At 43.1% G+C, this 12,062-nt stretch overlaps 1 protein-coding gene across 1 annotated transcript in view; it reads left to right on the plus strand.

The window, feature by feature from the left end:
* Nucleotides 1–5,028: 5,028 nt before the first annotated feature.
* Nucleotides 5,029–12,062, plus strand: part of Clcn5 (chloride channel, voltage-sensitive 5) — a 213,339-nt gene continuing 206,305 nt past the window's right edge. The window contains exons 1-3 of the mRNA XM_013032411.1: nucleotides 5,029–5,145; nucleotides 5,775–5,890; nucleotides 8,092–8,243. Coding sequence (XP_012887865.1) covers nucleotides 8,228–8,243 — 16 coding nt within the window. The 5' untranslated portion in view covers nucleotides 5,029–5,145; nucleotides 5,775–5,890; nucleotides 8,092–8,227. The remainder of the gene's footprint in view (nucleotides 5,146–5,774; nucleotides 5,891–8,091; nucleotides 8,244–12,062) is intronic.

A 12,062-nucleotide genomic window follows, 5' to 3' on the forward strand; every position in this document is an offset into this window, starting at 1 on the left:
AGTGGTAGAGCGCTAGCCTTGAGCTGAAGAGCTGAGGGACAGCGCCCAGGCCCAGAGTTCAGGCCCCACGACTGGACCAAAAAAAAAAAAAACAAACATACCAGAAAACATTCAGTTACTACCTTATATGGCCATATAATCCTTGTATGCTTTTCAACCTCTACTTGAAATGCTAATTTCAAGATGAAAGATAAAGTTGCCATAGAAGTGATAGCTTCTGAAGCATCTTGATGTATTGCTCTGGACACTTTTCTTTTGCCAAATGAGTTTTAAAGTGTTACCTTTTATTATATAGAGAATCATGGTGTTTTGTTATTTCTTTGTAATTAACTCTTGAGATCACATTGTGTTTACTTTTTGCTTACTAATATTAAGATGTTTCCACATCATCAGTCTTTTGACCATCTCAGGGTGGGATAGGAACATGTTTTACTTTTTTGTTCCAAGTGAGGGAACAAATAGGAATCTTTTATGTCCATCTATCTCTACTCTTGGGGCCAAAGCCACCAGTGATCATGTACATGCATGCATGGGACACTAGTTCAGATTCTCTGGTCTGGGCCATAGGGAAGAGAAGAGGGTTAAGGTTATAATCTATAATATACCTCTTGGCAAACCTGTTAAAATTATCTCATTAGAGCCACATCTTAACTTGTTCACTTGGAAAAGTCTGTTTATACCACCCTCTTCCCAATAGCTCGTCTTAAACTTGGGCAATGCAAAAAGTGAAGGCATCTTATTACCACCACTACTATCATCATCATCATCAACAACAATACTACTGAGCACTGGTGGCTCATGCCTGCAATCGTAGCTACTCAGAAGACTTGAGATCTAGAGACAGTAGTCTGAAGCTAGCCTAAGCAGGAAAGTCTGTGAGGTGCTTATCTCTGATTAACCATCAAGAAGCTGGAGTGGAGCTGTGGCTCAAATGGTAGAGCACTAGCCTTGAGTGAAAAAGCTAAGTGGCTAGGTCCAGTGGCTTATGCCTATAATCCTAACTACTCAGGAGGCTGAGATCTGAGGATCATGGTTCAAAGCCAGCCCGGGCAGGAAAGTCCATAAGACTCGAGACTCTTATCTCCAATTAATCACCAGAAAAGTAGAAGTGGTGCTGTGGCTCAAGTGGCAGAGCACTTGCCTTGAGCTGAAGAGCTGAGGGATAGTGCCCAGGTCCAGAGTTCAAGCCCCACAACTGGTTTAAAAAATAAGCTAAGGGTCAGTGTTCAGGTTCTGAGTTCAAACCCCAGGACCAACACAAACAAAACAATACTATCTAACATTCATAGCAATTCTGTTTGAATTGTTCTATATCTATTAATACATTTAATATTAGTATGCCATTTTACAGAAAAGAAACCTGAGGCAGCGTGAGATCAGTGAACTTGAACAAGGAAACACAATAACTGTTTGAACTGGTTGGTTTTGAGGTTAGGCAGTCTGGCTCAACAGCCCACCCACGGTCAGAACTGGTTTGTTTTGCAATTTGCAGGAGAAAATTCCCTCTCTCTGTCTCTGTCTCTCTGTCCCTGTCTCTCTGTCTCTCTCTCTGGGAGATAAAATGCAGGTTCACTCTGTGTTGTCATGCTGTCCCCTCCCTTCCCTCTCTTCCTCCCACCTCCTTTCTCCTATCTGTCTTCTCACTTCCCTCCCTCTTTTTATAATGTACCAAATGTGGTTGCAACTGGGAGCCCTACAAGCTGTTGTCGGTCAGTGGTGCCACCAAGTGGTCATTTGTATGTATTGCCTCTTTTCATAATTTTAGAATAATCCACTCTTGCCCCAGTTATCTCAAACAAACTATACTCCAAATTAGCATGCTGTCGTGCTGGTGGCTCACACCTGTAAACCTAGCTACACAGAAGGCTGATATCTGAGGATCGCTGTTCGAAGCCAACCTGGGCAGGAAAATCCATGATGACTCCAATTATCCACCAGAAAGCTGTGGCTCAAGTGATAGAGCACTTTTCTTGAGAAAAAAGGCTCAGGGACAGTACCCAGACCCTGAGTTCAAGCCCCACAATCGGCTGGCGCGCGCGCGCGCGCACACACACACACACACACACACACACACAGAGCCAATGTGTGCCAGAATAGTCTTGGAGATACAAGTTTGTTTCCAGGAATATCTCATTTTCAACCCCTCTTTTCCTGTATAAGGGGAAGAATTGTCTTTTCTAAGTGGTTACATTGTATTTTAAACCTCTTTTCAGCCTCCCAAATTATTACTCTGTTGCTTATGTCTACCTTTTTTTTTTTTGGTTGGTTGTGGGCCTTGAACTCAGGGCCTGGGCTATGTCCCTGAGCTCTTCAGCTCAAGGTGAGCGCTCTAGCATTTCAGCCACAGTGTCACTTCCAGTTTTCTGGTGGTTAATTAGAGATAAAGAGTCTCATGGACTTTCCTGCCTGGATGCTTTCAACCGTGATCCTCAAATCTCAGCCTCCTGACTAGCTAGGATTACAGGTATGAGCCACCAGTGCCCGTCCAATTATATCTATCTTCTGTTCCTTCTTCAGTTTACATTGCAGGGGTGCCTTTTTCCAGTTAACCCTATAAATAAGCCCTGGGTTGTTCTGAATAACAGAAAAGAGAGGGAGGAGGGAGGGAAGAAGGGAAAAAAGAGAGAGAAGGGGAGAGAGAGGGAGATGAGAGAGAAGGAGAGAGAAGGAGAGATAGGAGAGAGGGAGAGGGAGAGAGAAAGAGAGAGTGGGAGAGAGTGAGAGGAAGAGGAAGGGGAGAGAGAGTGAGAGGCAAACAAACTTCTGTTTGAACTATTACTTTGGACATACCTTCTCAAAGAAGAGTTCCCTTAAAAGAATTTCTTTGCTTCAAAGCCTCAATTGTTGGGCTGGAGGGTAGCTTGGTGGTAGAGTGTATGCTTTAGTATGTATGATAGATGGAGCCATCCCTAGAGCCCACTGTATGTGTGTGCACACAATATACACACACATAGATGAAAACAAAGCAGAATCCCTCAATTCTTTTTAGTCTCTTTCTGAATTAAGTACAAATCTCAGTTCAACATTTGTGATCCTTCAAATTTGGCCTCATTTCAATCTCTGATATTGTCTCCCAGATTCCCCTCTACTTCCCATGCTGTTGCTGTAAAGTGACAATGCTTTCAGGACCCTCATTTTAAAAATTCACTTTGCTCTTAAAGTTACAGACTATCAGAAAATTTGCTCCTTGAAATCCCATCAGTAAAGATAAATCATCCCATGTGTGTTGAGGGTAAGTTTCTCAGACACAAAGAAGTCACTTTGATTTGTAACCCAGGTGCAAAGCTTCAGATAAGGGGTATCTGAGTGCATTCCTAATGTAGTTTCACTTGTGTTTCACAAAGATATAGGAGTTTGGGTTTACTTCCCAGTTCAGACTCGATGAGGATACTATGTGATGGTCTTGCTTTGCTTGAGCCTAACAAAACACTGCAGCTTTAAAAATTCACCTGGTTGACTTTTCCTTCGAATTGTGATGATCCCATTTCTTTCTTTCTTTGGTGAGATGGCCATGTGTGGTGCTCCCCCTCCCCCAGTTTGGGTTCTCTTTTATTAATAAGGCAAAAGCTTGAGGGGCTGGGAAGGTGGCTCAGTGGTAGAATGCTTGCCTTGCATGCATGAGGCCTTGGGTTCTATTCCTCAGCACCACATAAGCAGAAAAAGCTGGAAGTGGTTCTGTGGCTCAAGTGGTAGGGCACTAGCCTTGAGCTGAAGAGCTGAGGGACAGCGCCTAGGACCAGAGTTCAGGCCCCATGGACTGAAAGAAAAAAAAAGCTTGATTATGTTGGATTATAGATTTGCCTCTGGTGTGTTTAAAATAAATGGCTAGGATAGGTTTTGTGTACTTGACCACTGAGCTTTCCCAAAATAGGCAGCAGATAGAATTAGAGTAGATGGGATCTGGTTAGATTACCTGGATTGATTATATGGATTCCAGTCTCAGTTCTGCCTGTAACTTTAATTAGCTGGATCATCTTAAATTCAAGATATCCCACTTGGTATGTTTCTCTTGCTTAAAATGGGAGATGGGGATGTTTCCTTTAATCCTAGAGCAGGGTTTTGGAGTGAGAAAGATATTGGTTGGAATCTACCACTTATTAATCTGTAACTTTTGCTTTTCTGAGCCTTTGTTTTGTAATGATTAAAGTAGAGATAATACTGAGAACTGAAATACTGGTTTTCCTGTGTCGACCAAGTTGATTGCTGCCAGCCTTACTATATTGATTTGCTATTTTGATTCCAACTATTATGTGAGATCAGAAGAGGTTCTTAGCTCTTCTGTACCTATGTATTCCTGAGCAAAAAAAAAAAAATGGAGAAATAACGTACACGTCACCAGGGCTTATGGTGAGCATTAAGTGAGACTTTCTTTTTAAAGGGGGAGTTTAGAGAAGTGGAGCTGTGGCTCAAGTGGTGGAGCACTGACCATGAGCAAAAAAGCGGAGGGACGGTGTCCAGGCCCTGAGTTCAAGCCCAGGGCCAGCACAATAAAGGGAAGCTTTAAAGCTATGCTTGACATAAAAATAAAAGGCTCAAAGTATGTACTGTAATTGTATTAGTATTAATTTCTACCACATACGATTCTAAGTGTCAGAGGCTCAGGATAAAGATTTTCATTGTAACGATAAAACCAAAACAAAGGTACTGAAAGGCTGGAAACAATGAAACCAAATGGGGGAACTGCTTTCCAAATACAATTGACACGCCCCGCGCTGGGCTAGGACCCGCCCAGTGCTCATTAAATATGGCAGCCAGCTGGGCTGCCCTACTGCGGTTGCGCACGTTAAAACTCCTCCTAGCAGCTCCTCCTTCGCCGCCGTTCCCCAGCCCCCCCGCCCCCCCCCCGCCGTCGCCTTGCCTTTCCCGCTCCCTCCCCGCCAGCGGGGCGGAGGTGCCTTGTGAGGGCCTTGCATGGCGCGCATGCTCAGACACTGGCAGGGCTGAGCTGATTCTTGTGAGGCGCCTGTCACATGAGCCTCGCGCCAGCCCCACTCCCCCTCCTCTGCGACTGGGTTGTGTGAATGAAGCTCTGCCGGCTACGTGGGGCGCTAACTCAACTTGGTGTCTCGGGCGCCAGAGCCGATCGAGCGCGCCTGCCCACCGGCGGGTGGACACGGGTTCCACAGCTCCTGACCTCGGTGACAGGTAATGGGTTGTCCCTTCCCCAACAGGTCCTTTGAGGGCCCACTGCCCCCCTGGCCCCCTCCCCTCCCCGGGAGCACCGTGGAAACACCGCGATTATGGGGAAACATCTCCCCTACTGGCTTGGCCCCCTCAAGGAGATGGGGGTTCTCCCCGCTCCTTGTCTGGCTGCCACTGCCTGGCACTCGGAGGAGGTAGACTGGCTCGTTCTAGCCGGTGCGGGGCGGCATCTTCCCCGAGAGCCCAGCCCTGTTTGCTGAGAAGGGTCCTTGGGCTGCCGGAGCAAAGTTTCTTGGCAGAGCAGCGCCAAAGCCGCCCCGCTTTTGAATCGGGGAGGTTCGCAGCCAGTGGCGTCCGCTTTCCAGGACAGGGCTAGGGTAGCATTGGCTAGTGGAGCTAAGCAGAGGCCCGGTTCTTGTCTGCCCTGGATTTACCGCACGGTTTCTGTGGTTCTTCGCAAAGTCAAACCCTTGACTCTCGGAAAAAGTAGTGGCTGGCGCGTCTTGCTTTGGCCACTAACGCACCTAGTTGGTTCTCTCCAGACTTTTACAACCTTGTGTTTTGGAACCCCCTTTCACCACTAAGCTTTACCTTTTACTTTCATACGCGTTTTACCTTCGTTAATATTTCAGAGCAAATCAATTGCCCGGAGTTCCAGGTGAAGTTGGGTGCCTGCCCTGGTGATAACGTCAGTGGAAGCTATCCAGAGTAAATGAGGGAAATTCAGAAATTGGAGCATTAAAAGCCAGTAAGCGATCGCTGTATATGAATTTCACATATTTATTAACAAACTCCCTGGATAGAACTTCAGAAATGTTATATTTCTCCTAGTCCCAGGAGCCAGACATCAGTACTTGTCAATTGCAATCGAAATAAAAGAAGGGGGAAAAGTAAACCAAAACAAACTGTGGCTAGTTTCTGATAAGTAATCAGAACGCTTTTCCCTGGTGAATTCAGCATGGGAGTTTCTTTTTTCCTTCTTTGCGCGCGCGCCTGTGTGAGTGTGTGTGTGTGTGTGTGTGTGTGTGTGTGTGTATCTGTATCTATATCTGTATCTATATGTGTACTAGGGCTTGAATTTAACTGGACTTGAGCGCTGTCCTTTACCTTTTTCCTCCCAGGGCTGGAGCTCTACAGTGTGAGTCACGGGTGACTTTTTTATATAATTAATTGGAAATAAGAATCTCATGAATTTTTCTACTCTGGCTAGCTTTGAACTCCGTTTCTCAGAACTGAGCCTTCTGAGTGGTAGGATTACAGGCATGAGCCACCAGTGAAGGGCTTGGGAGATTTTTAAAATTTATAGTTTTCTCAGATTTTTGAACTTTCCCTTATCCAAAAGCACCGGCATTTTTCCTATTGGCATTTTGGGGACTGGTGTGCACATGAACTTTTTTTTTTGTCTTTTAGAGGAAAATGGCTATTAAAAAGAGCCAACATGATTCTCAAGTTAGTATTAGCCTTCAGCCTTTGGGCTTTAGCTTTTTACACATTAGAGGTAGAGGAGCTTATTGTATATTGTATAAAATCTATGGAAATAGCAGCCTATTTTGCTGTTTACCAAGTCAAACAAGTGAGGACCTTTTTTGAGGAAAACAAAACAAAACAACAGATTGGCTTGCTAACTTTTTTCCCTCCTTTCTGGGGAATAGTTGGCCATAGAGAAATTAAGACTCATTCCTAAAAGGCCCTGCCCCATATTTTGTGTGTGTGTGTGTGTGTGTGTGTGTGTTGCTATGATGGAGGAAAATCTGAACAGACCCTGAGTGTTTTAGTAGCCTTAGATCCCATCCTTTCGATCCAATCATATTTTCATATGGCTGACTCTGCTTCACTAACAGTAAAGCTAAAAATGGTGAGTTCACCCTGGCTTTGTGGGGCTTTGTTCTGAAGGCTCTGGAGCTACATAAATAAATTTGTTATGTTTTTCTCGTTGAAAAAATTAATACATTTAGGAAATGAAGGTGTGGCTCAAGTGATAGAGCACTAGCTTTGAGCAGAAAAAGCCAAACAAGAGTGTGCAAGGCCCTGAGGTTGAGCCCCAGAATTATCTCTCACACACAAAAAGTCAATACATTTAAATTAAAAAAAAAGAAAAACAGACTGGACTTAGCCTGTAAAAAAGACCAAATTATTAAATGATTAATATTGATTCATTGAACCAAGTGTAATGTATTAAACTTCCAAATAAGACTAAGTACAGTAGTCACACTTCATTTTTTGCTCCTATTCCTAGTTTCTTTCAACCTATTGCAAATAGTATTATCCTAAGACAGGATGTGAAGTTAAAAAAATGGGAATTACTGGAATCAATGTGATTTTTCTTAAATGGCCATTCCACCTTTACATTTTTCTTTTTCCTTGGTCCATTTCCCCCTTTTTTATAAAAACAATATATGCTCACTCTAGGAAATCTGCAACTTGGAGGATAGTATATTGAAGTATAGAGGATGAAACACCACCTCCAGGGCATATGTCATCATTTTTCACTTTTAAAAATTGTCATCCTTCCTTTCTTTTTATTTTCCTATGCAACATCTATTTTAAGACTTTATCCACAAAAAATGTTGCTGTCTTTTTTCCCTATTTTGTAATGTGAAGTTGGCTGACTTACCGATTGAGGAAGAGATTGGCTATTAATGCTGCACTTGGTTCTCCAGATCATAGAACCTTGAGATAGGAAAGATACCACTGTCAGCTCATTGGACCACTCAGCCTTAAAATTCTCAACCCCATTTACTGAAGCACCAGTGATTCCCACAGAATCTCACAGAATGGCGGCATGGCAGCTCTGATTCTCTTTCTTCACCAATACCTTGCTGCTTAGAGGGGAAACTTGAAACTGTTCATGTCTGCCTATCTCCAAAAGAGGGGTTCAGAGAGGTACAGGGAATAATTTTCAAGCATTTTTTTCTTTTTAGATATTTCTTTTTCTGTTTATATTTTCAGGTTTGGGGCCCTGGTGTCTTGCAGAACATAGGACCACACAGCTGTGTTTCCATCCACACACCATTGTCTTGGGGAGGTGGGGAACTCCAGGAAGCATTGAACCAGTGACCCCAGCACAGGAGAAGATAAGTTCAATATGGCCATGTGGCAGGGTAAGAATTAGCACTTATTCCTCTAGCTGGCTTTTCCTTTTATTCTGTCCTCCATCCCCACCCAACCCCCCAAGCCAGTGGCAGGCAGCCAGCTGTTTCTTTAATTTAACCCTTTGTCTTTGTAAAGACAAAGAACATTAGTTTAAAAGAAGCTACTGCTAGCTAGAAGTTCATTTTTTTTTCTAGTGGAGGTTAGCAAGGAATTAAAGAAAATGACATGCCAGAAGCATTTAAAAGGATTTCCTTCATTTAAACTTGTGCTTGCTGGGGGTCGGGAAGGTATATGCGGAATAAGGAGATTTTTTCTATTTGTATTTTTCATGTTTTCCTACAAATTTGTGTCATAAGATTCTCAAAGGTGGGAGTGACAGATGTTGGTGCTTTGGTGGCTTCCAAAAGAAGACTACCTTGGGGTTTAGACAGTTTGAAAAAGCACATTTAATGTTCTAATGTTTATATTTGGTGACAGAGGGAAGATGTGTATTTTAACAATACAAACTACTTGAGAGCCAAGCTTACCAGTGTCTTGGCATCTCTTGTAAATCTGTGAATTTCTAGCACATGCAAACTTATTTTTTTAGAGGGGTTGAGGATCAACTCTTTCAAGAGACTATCAGAATCTTGAGGAGTGCGTGGGATTTTTATGTTCAGCACATGGGAAAGTGGGCTTAAGAAATGTAGACAAATACTACTGAAACTGGTTTGTGACTCACAAAAGGTTAAAGGCTGCTTGAATGGAGTAGAGTGAAATAGCTTGGATATCTATAAATATTCAACAACTGGGTTTGGTGTTGGTCTAATGTATCTTTTAAAAATGTTTGATTGTGCATGTTATAGTTTAAAAAATGTAAGTACACAAATATAACAGTTATGATGTATAGGGATTGACAATTTAAAGACATTTGTTGAAATGAGATTTGGCTTGTATATCAGCTTTAATGACCATGATAGGCATTTATTAAGAGAAGTTTAAGCTGTTTCCTTGTAATCCTAGTTACTTAGGAGGCTGAGATCTGAAGATCCTGGTTCGAAGCCAGCCCATGTAGACAAATCTGAGAGATTCCTATTTCCAATTAGCCACTAAAAAACTGTTACTAAAAAGTATAGTTCAGGACTGGAATATGGCTTAGTGGTAGAGTGCTTGCCTAGCATACATGAAGCCCTGGGTTGGATTCCTCAGTACCATATAAACAGAAAAAGCCAGAAATGGCTCTGTGGCTCAAGCAGTAGAGTGTTATCCTTGAGCAAAAGAAGCTCAGGGCCAGTGCCCAGGCCCTGAGTTCAAGCCCCAGGACTGGCAAAAACAGTGTAGTTCAAGTGGCAGAGTGCCAGCCTTGGGGGAAAAAAAAGCCAAGCAAGAGCACTAGGTCCTGAATTCAAGCCCTAGTACTGACCAAAAAAAGAGAAAGAGAAGTTTAGATATTCTCACATAAATCCTGAGACATTCTTTCACTCAATAAACAGTATACAGAGATATGAATAAGATGCAGGACCTTGGAGGGTTCCTTATTGTCTGGGAAAGACAGACATAGGAATAAACAATTGTATAGCATTGGATAAGTTTTAAATAGGGAGATGGAAGTCTGGAGAAAAGCATGATGAACTTCAAGTTCTGAGCTGATCTGAAAATAAATGAGTAGCTAAGTGTGGCAGTTTATGTCTACAGCCCTAGCACCAGGGGGTTCACAAGAGGCTAGAAAGTTTGAGAGTAGCCTAGTGAATTCCAGGCTAGCCTGAGCTAGATAGGCAGATCCTGTTAAAAAGAAAAGACAGAGAGGGAGAGAGAGAAGGGAGAGTGGGGTAATGAAGAGATAAAGACAGAGAGACAGAGCGTGAAAAAGCAAGAGAGAGCAAGAGAGCTAGAGAGAGCAAGAGAGAGGGAGAAAGAGAGAGAGCGAGAGAGAAAGAGAGAGCGAGCGAGCGAGCGAGAGAGAGAGAGAGAGAGAGAGAGAGAGAGAGAGAGAGAGAGAGAGAGAGAGAGATTGACCAGATGGGCAAATGAGAGTGTTGCATTCTGGGCAGACAGAGCAGCACTGTTTGGGAACTTCCAAGTTGCTTTGTTTGCCTGGTGTGAAATGTATGGGGGCATGACCTCAGATGAAGCAAGGAAGGTAGTCAGAGGCCAGAAAAGAAAGAACCTGTATGTTCTAGGAAGGATTTTATACTTTATACTGGAGACAAAGATTCTAAACAAGGAAGTCACACAAGGCAGACTTCGTTTTTTTAGAAAGATTACTTTGGCAGCAGGGCTGACTGTGGTGTTGGAGTTGGAGACAATGAAAGCCTGGATTCATTCAGGAGGTGTCTGGAATCATGATTTCAGGGTGAGATGACAAGGATCTGAAAAGAAGCTGGGGCAATGAGGTTAGAGAGAATGAGGTGAGCTCTAGAAGGGTCTGTGTCTGCTATGATTGATAGCCAATTTAGGCCTGGGGGCTAGTAGTATCATTATCTGGGATGGGGAGTATCATGATAGAAGCTAGTGTTCTGCGCTTTGCTTTGACCAGCTAAAGTTGAGATGCCTTTGGGCTGTGGGGTCGATATTTCAAAGGCAAATTTGAAATATGGAACTAGAGTTTGTGCAGGTGGGGATCTAAAGATTTGTTCCTAAAGATGACTAAATAGCTGGCTTTATTTTTCTCTGTATTATGTGTAAATATCATTAGTCATTAATGATTTACTTATTTTATAATAAAAACATTTTAATATTCAACAATTCCTTTTTTTAGCTGGTTCTGGGGCTTGAACTCTGGGCCTAGGCACTATCCCTCAGTTTTTGTGCTCAAGGCTTAGTGGTCTATCATGTGAACCACAGTTCTGCTTCTGGCTTTTTAGTGATTAATTGGAAATAAGATTCTCACAGAAGCTGAGCTGTAATTGCACCTGTAATCCTAGCTATTCAGAAGGCTGAGATCGGGCTGGGAAGGTGGCTCAGTGGTAGAGCGGTTGCCTTACATGCCTGAGGCCCTGGGTTCGATTCCTCAGCACCACATAAGCAAAAAGAAAAAAGCTGGAAGTGGTGCTGTGGCTCAAGTGTTAGAGCGCTAGCCTTGAGCTGAAGAGCTGAGGGATATCGCCCAGGCTCAGAGTTCAGGCCCCATGACTGGACCCCCCCCCCCAAAAAAAAAAGAAAAAGAAAATAAAGACTTGGAGAAAATTTATTTAGAAAAAATAAGAAGGCTGAGATCTGAGGATCATGGTTCAAAGCCAGCCTGGGAAGTCAAGACCATGAGACTCTTATCTCCAATAAAACCCACTAGAAAACTGGAAGTGGCGCTGTGCCCAGGCCCAGAGTTCAAGCCTCATGACCGACAAAAAAAAAAAAGATTCTCACAGACTTTCCTGCTCTGGCTGGTTTTGAACCGCAGTCATTAGGTCTCAGCTTCCTGAGTAGCTAAGATTATAGGTGTGAGCTACTGGCGCCCGACTTGTTCAACAATTCTTAATAAAAGTTTAACAACATTTTCCTAATTAATAATATATCTGTTTTTTGCGTGCCACTCATGGGGCTTGAATTCAAGGCCTGAGTGCTGTTCCTGAGCTTCTTTTGCTCAAGGCTAACATTCTACCACTTGATCCTAAGCTCCAATTCCAGCTTTTTGGTAGTTCATTGGAGATAAGAGTCTCACAGACTTTCCTGCCTGGGCTGGCTTTGAACTGCAATGTTTATATCTCAGCCTCCTGAGAAGCTGGAATTACCTGTGTGAGCCACCGGTGCCTGGCTTAAATAAAATATCTTATATGTTCAAGTTGAAATCTGATTTGCTCCAAATTAGACTGAAGTAAAACCTCAGTTTTTGAACATTAGTGGAGATGGAA

Source organism: Dipodomys ordii, unplaced genomic scaffold (assembly GCF_000151885.1).
Source record: "Dipodomys ordii isolate 6190 unplaced genomic scaffold, Dord_2.0 Scaffold154, whole genome shotgun sequence".
Lineage (NCBI taxonomy): Eukaryota > Metazoa > Chordata > Mammalia > Rodentia > Heteromyidae > Dipodomys > Dipodomys ordii.